Raw genomic sequence first — 8815 nt, 5'->3', positions numbered from 1 at the left:
GCTTGGTCTGAGGCTGTGGAGAAAAAAAATGTTGTTGTCGGATCTGGTTCTTTGGAAGATACATTGCTTTTGCAGACCCTTAAAACCTAAAGAACAAGGGTAAATCTGATTTTTTTCCAATTTTATTCAGATACCAGAGAACAAGCAACAATTCATAGATACATATGACAATTTAAATTATGATTACTCATTAACTTGCTTTTCACATACAAACTGTATGGATGGATCTTTAATGAAGAGCAATTAAGATGGATTAACTAGTACAAAATTAAATCTTGACTTGACACGATGAAACCCAGATACATATAGATATATAGCACGAAAACATCATATACTGAAGAAGTATGTAAATGGACATCGGCTGCGTACCAGCTGTTTGAAATCTACCGATTCAACTGTTTAAGTTCCCTTTTCTTCCGCAGTGAAAGATTAGGATTGGATCCTCTTTAGGAACCTCTACCACATCTTTCATAGTGGAAGATTATTGATTCAACAGAAAAGAATCTGAAAATATGGTCCACCGAGACGTCAATAGCATGATAGTTTTGTGAGAGGAAATATCATTGTGCTTGAAAATTTTTGGTTGATGCCATGTATTTTTTGTTTTGGTTTCCATTGATGGATTATTATGAAGATGAAGAAGAACATGAGAGATCTAATTGTTGTTGCTGAATTTTAGGGTTAGGGTTTCACTACACTGATATTCTTCTTATAAGCTTAGAGATTTATCCCGTTAAGTATAGGGCAATTTTGTGATCGTTGATTGGATTTGACTATTTCATTTAACGGCTTACATGTAATGTAAGACTGACCGTAATTGCTGACCCAAGTATCTACTATAAACGGCTATGATTTACTTCCTTACTTCCGGGAACTGGAAGATTCTAAAGCTTGGATCATTTATAGAGTAGTCCACCACTTGGGCTTACCCATAAAAGTTCTCTCATAAGATGATTGTTTGCTAAATTTTATTTTTATGGTTTTACCAAATTTCTAAATAGTAACTGAGATCGCTGTAATCAACAGCTCCTAACTCTTTTATTTTCTTAGCAAACAAACTAAAATGAGGAACAATCTTCAAGTAGGATGGATTCCTATCTTTCTCTTCATGTGGGAGGTTAACGCGGGTTGGGATGGCAGTAGGGACGACTCACATGACTGGCCTTTATCCAGGGATAAAGGCGGGTTATAATTATTGTTGCTGTCATCTATCTACAAAATACTCTCTCCGTCCCACTATTAGATGACCTAGTTTAAGTTTGCACAATTCTTAAGGTAAGGAATGAAAAAGAGTGTTTTTTACAATTATACCCTTATGATAATAATTTGAAAATATTTAAAATTGATTTATCTCTCAAACTATACCATGGATTTTCGTAAACTTTATATCATTGAAAAGCATTTTAAAACACCTACATAACGAATATAAACATGGATATCAAATTATACATATTTCTTATACTACCGATAATCAATCAAAAGGATAATTTTAGATGTTTAATGAAATAGGTCAACCAATAGTGGGACAAAATTTTAAACTAAGTAGGTCATCTAATAGTGGGACGGAGGGAGTATTTTACTTTATCAACTAAAAAAATCCCATCCCCACTTTGATTTTGTGGAGATGCATAAAGCCTTCGTTGAAAAGATGTTTTGTTCCAGATGCTTTTCCTCTTTCGAGTTGATTTTTGTAATGATGCAGTGTTGCTGCTTGAGCCAGTACATGCCCCCTGGTAGTTCCAGTGGATCTGGTATAAAAACGTATTCAGCAGGTTAGCTATAACTGCAATTATCCAATGTATATACTTTAAGCAGCTGTGTTGCCATTATCCATGAACTTGCAAGCCTAATTTCACTATACAACAGCGCCGTCGTCATTGGCTCAGGCGCTCAACCAAAAGCAAAAATTCGGATTATCAAAGGGTTAAGTTGTTGGTACCTTGGTCAAAGAATGTCTGCCAATTTTTGCTGCAGGATTATCAAAGCGAGAATGAAGCCCATGTGACCCAAACCTAAATTGCAACTCCTTAAGATGGATTGGGAGTCACAATGTCAAATATTTAGCCAACTTGAAAAATAAAAACACCGACATGCCCATATCAAACGATGACTGCTTTTTATTTGCAACTGATTTATTCGCAAAATCGATTTACCACTTTCTATTCATGCATGCCTTTGCATAGTGAGCCAGCTTCCTGAACATAGAAGGATCCTTTTAGATCAATTCATTATGAAAAGAGACTAATAAATATCCTAAACATCCACAGTATGGTCTCATAGAACATGGGTTTCGCTTGCAGTTCAAGTGGTGGTGCACCTGGCATTAGCTCGGTTAGTTCATGGGTTTACCCCAACTCACTTCAACCTTAGACTTGGTTCTGAGCAAATAGGTCCATTTAAAATCAGTGCAACACCAAAATACAAAACTAGCATTTAAAAATGGTTGAAATGCTAAGAAATAATGACTGCTATAGTTTATAGACTTTCTCATGCTTGCTCCGAGGTTGTGGAGAAACAAATATTGTTGGATCTGGTCCTTCGGAAGATACATTTCTCTTGTAGACCCTTACTGCTAGTTACAAGTACATCAAAATTTTTTTGGTTCCCACTCAAAGTGACTCTCTGGCAGATTAAAATATAACAAGTATCAGAAAAAATTCATGCAAGGGTGGATCTGATTGTTTTCTCCAATTTTTATTAAGATACCAGAGAACAAGCAACAATTCATAGATACAGATGACAACTTAAATTATGATTACTCATTAACTTGATTTTCACATACAAACTGGATGGATGGATCTTTAATAAAGAGCAAGTAAGATGGAAAAGAATTTATATCTTTGACTTGAAACAACAAAACCCAGATACATATATATGGAGCATAGAAACATCATATGAAGGAGTACAAGCTGCTTGAAATCTACCGATTCAACTGTTTAAGTTCTTTTTCTTCCACAGTGAAAGATTAGGATTAGATCCTCTTTAAGAACCTCCACCATATCTGTGATTGAGGAAAATTATCAAATTCAACAGAAAAGAATCTGAAAATATGGTCGATTCAAGACGTCACCACATGATAGTTTTGTGAGTGGAAATATCATTGTGCTTGAAAATTTGTGGTTGAAGATTTGTGGTTGATGGCCATGTATTTGATGTTTATGTTTCCATTGATGAATTATCATGAGTATGAAGAACATTGGTGTTGTTGATGTTTAGGGTTAGGGTTCGGCTCTTTTCTCTTTCACTACAAAGATAAATGGAGGCGCCCGAAGAATTGTGGACAACATTTCTTCTTATAAGCTTAGAAGACTTGGCCTGTTAAAGTACAGGGCGATTTTGTGATCGTTGATTATTTGATTTAACGGCTCATACATAATCTAAGACTGACCGTCATTTCTGACCCAAGTATCAATTTATAGACGACTATGATTTACTTCCGGTACGAGTGGAAGGTTTTAAAAGTTTTTATTATTTTTACAGTAGTTCTTTGGCTCCTAGTATAAACTGGAGTGTTGTGTTCTTAGTTCCGGTTGTGTTTGATATAAGAAAAAATGATAAGATTACTGAGAAGTTTTTCTTAGTACAATTGGGCTCTTAATTCAAACACTTGTTTTTATTGTGCAGTTTTTCTTTATAACTGAGATTTTGTCGTCAACAGCTCCGAACTCTTTCATTTTGCAAGTAAAAAAATTAAAATGAGGAACAATCTTCTAATAGAACGGATTCCTAAAATCATCAATAAATCCGTGTAGTAACAGACTAACAGTGTCAAAGGCAGGATGGGCTGGCAGTAGGGCCGACTCACCTGGCTGGGCTCTCATCTATCTACATAATATTTTACTTTATCAACTGAAAAAAATTATGAAAACTACAGGGAGACCCATTTTTCAGATTTTTTCCACTGTGAAACCCACGCCCAGAAATCTGAAGGAGCACACCCATTTTTTAGGGAAAAATATTCTGGGACCCGAAATTATTGAAATTAAATTTTATCGTACTCTTCATCTTTCTTCTTCTCTTTTTCTCTTCCATCTCCAGATCCGATCTGATTTCAATCTGATTTCATAAAATCCGAAATTTCTTCATTGAAAACAAGTTTTAGCGGTAGATCTATGATTATATCAAACCTTGTTTCAAGAAAGTGAAGTTGTAGATCTATGATTAACAGGGATTTGATTGCTGGAAATACATTGAACTGCAGCTGTTACGGAGGAGAAAGTGAAGCCAAGAATGAATGGGTTGAGATGTTATTGAGCAATTGTAATGGATTTAGATGGTTTGGTTGGTTTAATGGTTGCAGCTGATCATATGGAAGGTGAAAGTGGTACTGTGAATGAATCCAAGATGTACCATGGAATTCTGGTTTGAAAGAAGGTATCGATCTTATTGTAAGTTTTGTGTCTTTTTTTTCTTTTGATTGCTGTGTTAAGATGATGTTCTATAGGAGTAACGATAATGCAGGCAAAGGATCCAAGAGGAGAATTGGTTCACTATTCTCATGACAAGACGAGCGAGAAATTTGAGTTTGTGGTTCACAGGGAAGGTCTGCACCAATTTTGTTTCAAGAACAAGGGTCCTCATTACGAAACCGTCGACTTTGATATTCATATTCGCCATTTTGCATATCATGGCCAGCGTGCTAAGGACGGGATGATTGGAGAATATAAGGTTTTGAAAACTCTCGTCTTTCTTGATAAAAATGGAAAAGGTGACCTCCCTGTTTCTTGCACATGGTTTTGCAGAGCACCTTAACCCATTGATGACACAACTCGCAAAGTTGCAACAAGATCTCTTTGACGTCCAGTTCGAACAACACTGCCTAGAAGCTCAGACTGATCGCCAAGCTATATGTTGTATCTATCTCCCATAGTCAAAAAGTGATGACAACAGTCTGATTTAAAATTGTTGTTTTGGGCAGTGAATCAAGGAATGAGTAAGAGGGCAATCCACAAAGCAATGTTGGAGCCGAGAAGATAGTTATTGCAAGAAGAAGTTAGAGGAAATGATTTTACTGTCGGGAATTAATGTATGACTGTTGTGCAATACAGGGAAAGAGAAGCATGAATTATTGTTGTGCAATACAGGGAAAGAAAAGCACATAATATGATTATGCATTTATAAAAATGGATGTATAACCTATTATGCATCTACAATTTTTTTTGCATAACCTATTATGCAGTCCAGAAAACGGTTGCATAACACTTTATGCAATAATTTTTTTGTCACTATTAAAACCAACAAAAACAAAGACTGCATAACTTGTCATGCACCTATAATAATATTTGCATAACATGTTATGCAGTCGCGAAAATAGATGCATAACTTGTTATGCATTTGAAAATACGGCTGCATAATGCATTATGCATCGAGAAAATTGTTGCACAATCTTTTATGCATCGAGAAAAAAGATGCATAATGCATTATGCATCTATTTTTTATGCACGCACTAATACATTCGTTACATAACTTGTTATAGATGCATAACTTTGTTATGCATATGCATAATTTGTTATGCAGTCGAGAAAATGGTTGCATAATTCGGTATGCGTCTGCAGAATGTGTTATGCATCTTTTTTGGTGGCTGCATAATGGTTATGTAGTCAGTTTTCGAAAATTTTGCCTAAAATGATGATCACCTCCGATATTTTCGTGAAAAACAAAAAATTGATATTGTTGTTTGTACTCGTTACGTAGCTCTCTTAAAAAGATTTCCAACGATATAAAATTCGTAAAATTTCAAGGCGCGGATTTTTAAATATGTTATATCCAAGTTGTGTTGCCAATTATATCCCTGATGCATAACCCGTCATGCGGATGCATAATCCGTCATGCAGACATTTTTAATAATTTCATATAATTATGGGTGTCATGGAAATAATTATGGGTGTCACGGTACCTAAATCTAATTGTGGGCATGACAATGAAAATATTTTTTTTTTGGGCCTGCGCCTAATTTTCCCAAAAAAATTCCATCCCCGCTTTGATTTTCCACTCCAGAGATGCATGAAGCCTTCACTGAAAAGATGTCTAATTGAGACGGTATATGCCGTCCCTGGTAGTTTCGTTGGATCTAGTATAAAAACGTGTTCAGCAGGTCGGCTATAACTGCAGTTATCCAATGTATACAACAGCGCTGCCGTCATTGGCTCAGGCGCTCAACCAAAAGCAAAAATATGGATTCAATCACTAATAACAGTGCAACATGATGGGTTGAACTTCATGTGACAAAAGGTTAAGTTTTTGGTACCTTGGTTGGCCATGTACAACATTCAATGAATGTCTGCCAATTTTTGCTGCAGGATTATCAAAGCGAGCATGAAGCCCATGTGACCCAAAACCGAATTGCAACTCCTTAAGCTGGATTGGGAGTCACAATGTCAAATTTGTATCCAACTTGAAAAAATAAAAACACCTACATGCCCATATCAAACGATGACTGCTTTTTATTTGCAACTGCCTTTGCATAGTGAGCCAGCTTCCTGAATATAGCAGGATCCTTGTAAGATCAATTCATTATGAAAAGAGCCAGCTTCCTAAACATCTACAGTATGGTCTCATAGTACATGGGTTTCGCTCGTAGTTCAAGTGGTGCACCTGGCATTATCTCAGTTAGTTCATGGGTTTAATCTCATAGTACCTCAACTCACTTCAACGTTAGACTTGGTTCTGAGAAAAATAGGTTAGAGCAAAATGCGAAACTAGCATTTGAAATGCTAAGAAATAATGACAACTGTAGTAGCCTTTCTCATGCTTGGTATGAGGTTGTGGAGAAAAAAAAATACTGTTGTTGGGTCTGGTCCTTCGGAAGAGACATTGCTTTTGCAGACCCTTAAAACCCAGATAACAAGGGTAGATCTGATTGTTTTTCCAATTTTTATTCAGATACCAGAGAAAAAGCAACAAGTCATAGATGCAGATGACAACTTAAATTATGATTACTCATTAACTTGTTTTTCACATACAAATTGATGGATCTTTAATAAAGAGCAAGTAAAATGGATTAACCGATACAAAAAATTAAATATTGACTTGAGACAATAAAACCCAGATACATATATATGTAGCACGGAAACATCATATGCCGAAGGAGTCTGTCAATAGATCAGTTGTATACCGGATGTTTGAAATCTATCGATTCAATTATTCAAGTCTTTTTCTTCAACACAGATAGCAGTGAAAAATTAAGAATGAATCTTCTTCAGGAACCTCCGCCACATCTTTCATAGTGGAAATTAATCAACTCAAATGGAAAAGAATCTGAAAATATGATAGTTTTGTGAGAGGAGATATCACTGTGCTTGAAAATTTGTGGTTGATGGGCCATGTTTTTGGTATTTTTGTTTCCATTGTTCGATTAGCATGAAGATGAAGAAGATGAGATCTAATTGTTGTTGTTGCTGTTGATTTTTAGGGTTAGGGTTTGAATCTAAAACTACACTGATATTCTTCTTATAAGCTTAGAGATTTAGCTCGTTAAGTATAGGGAAATTTTGTGATCGTTGATTGGATTTGACTATTTCATTTAACGGCTTACATGTAATCTAAGTGTAGGATCAGAATCTCGCAACAATAATGTCTTAGCGAAATTATCAATAGCACAGCACAATAGCGTCGCAGAGCAATTTCAGGAAGAATATAACAAATGACGTCAGCTAGGATCATGAGAAAGATGTGATGGTCCTGCGAAAATTAGAGAGCTTTAGAAATTAATATTTGTAAGGTTGCGAGAATGTCGCAAGCCATATCCGAAAATAAAGGACAGATTAGCTGTCATCCACTATGTATTTCCCTATAAATAGTCATTCGAGTTGTAAAGAGAAAGAGAGATCTTTTTTGAGTAAGAAACAAGTAAATAGGAGAGAAAAAGTTCAGAGCAGAGATTATTCTTGACTTCTTTATCTTTCTTGTAAGAACATTCAAAAATTAATCAATAAAATTAAGAGTGAAAACCTAAAATGAGCTGATCATCCATGAAATCATATGAGTGGTGTAGTGTAGGATTTCCTGCAACTACATAATGGCGCTAGAAACAGGGAATGAAGATCGAAAGTTGAAGATTGTTGATTGAGAATATTCAAGTCAAGAAAGTGATTAAATAAATCAGTGAATCAGTTAGAAGAAAGATGAATCGAATTAATGAAAATGGCAAAAGATTGGAGTGTAATATAATAACAAAAACGATGATTAATGAATTCCATGAAAACATCAAAGGAAGAATACATAAACGAAATTTTGAAGGAAGGAAAGTTATGGCGGTAGAAAAAACATCACCATTGAAAGATTGGGAAAAGCAAAAAATTGCATTCACGGCGGAAGAAATACCAAAGGAAAATTTGAACCACACGTCTCCATTGGTCATCACAGTGCCTATTACACGAAAAGAGAAGGAGACAACAATAAAATCCACAGGAGAATGGATGTTGAACAGAACTTTAATCGATAAAGGAAGTTCAGTTGATATAATATTTTATCACGCATTCCGGGGAATGGGATTTAAAGATGAAGAAATGTCCAGTTCAACATATTTTGTTCACGGCTTCGGAAAATTCACAACAAAACCTAAAGGAGAGATAGTGGTACGAATTCCACTTGGAGAAATCGAAACACATGTAACATTGTGCGTAGTGGATATGGAATCACCATATAATATGTTGCTAGGAAGATCATGGATACATGCGATAAAAGCTGTGGTATCAACGTTGCATCAATGTATTAAATTCCCCACTCCAAATGGAGTAGATGAAATCAGAGGAGATGTTGATAATGCGAAATTATGTCATCAGATTGAAGTAAACCATTATGAAGGACAAGCAAA

At 35.5% G+C, this 8815-nt stretch overlaps 1 protein-coding gene across 1 annotated transcript; it reads left to right on the top strand.

Moving 5' to 3' along the window:
• Positions 1-4157: 4157 nt before the first annotated feature.
• On the top strand, positions 4158-4977 carry LOC113334058 (transmembrane emp24 domain-containing protein p24beta2-like). Its single transcript, XM_026580404.1, has 5 exons — positions 4158-4260; positions 4345-4388; positions 4462-4647; positions 4742-4850; positions 4919-4977. The coding sequence occupies exons 1-5, from the start codon at positions 4158-4160 to the stop codon at positions 4975-4977; spliced, it is 501 nt and encodes a 166-aa protein (XP_026436189.1).
• Positions 4978-8815: the final 3838 nt, after the last annotated feature.

This window comes from Papaver somniferum, unplaced genomic scaffold, assembly GCF_003573695.1.
Source record: "Papaver somniferum cultivar HN1 unplaced genomic scaffold, ASM357369v1 unplaced-scaffold_135, whole genome shotgun sequence".
In the NCBI taxonomy this organism is placed as follows: Eukaryota; Viridiplantae; Streptophyta; class Magnoliopsida; order Ranunculales; family Papaveraceae; genus Papaver; species Papaver somniferum.
The sequence above is the reverse complement of the archived record's forward strand: the minus strand, read 5'-3'. Positions and strand labels throughout refer to the sequence as shown.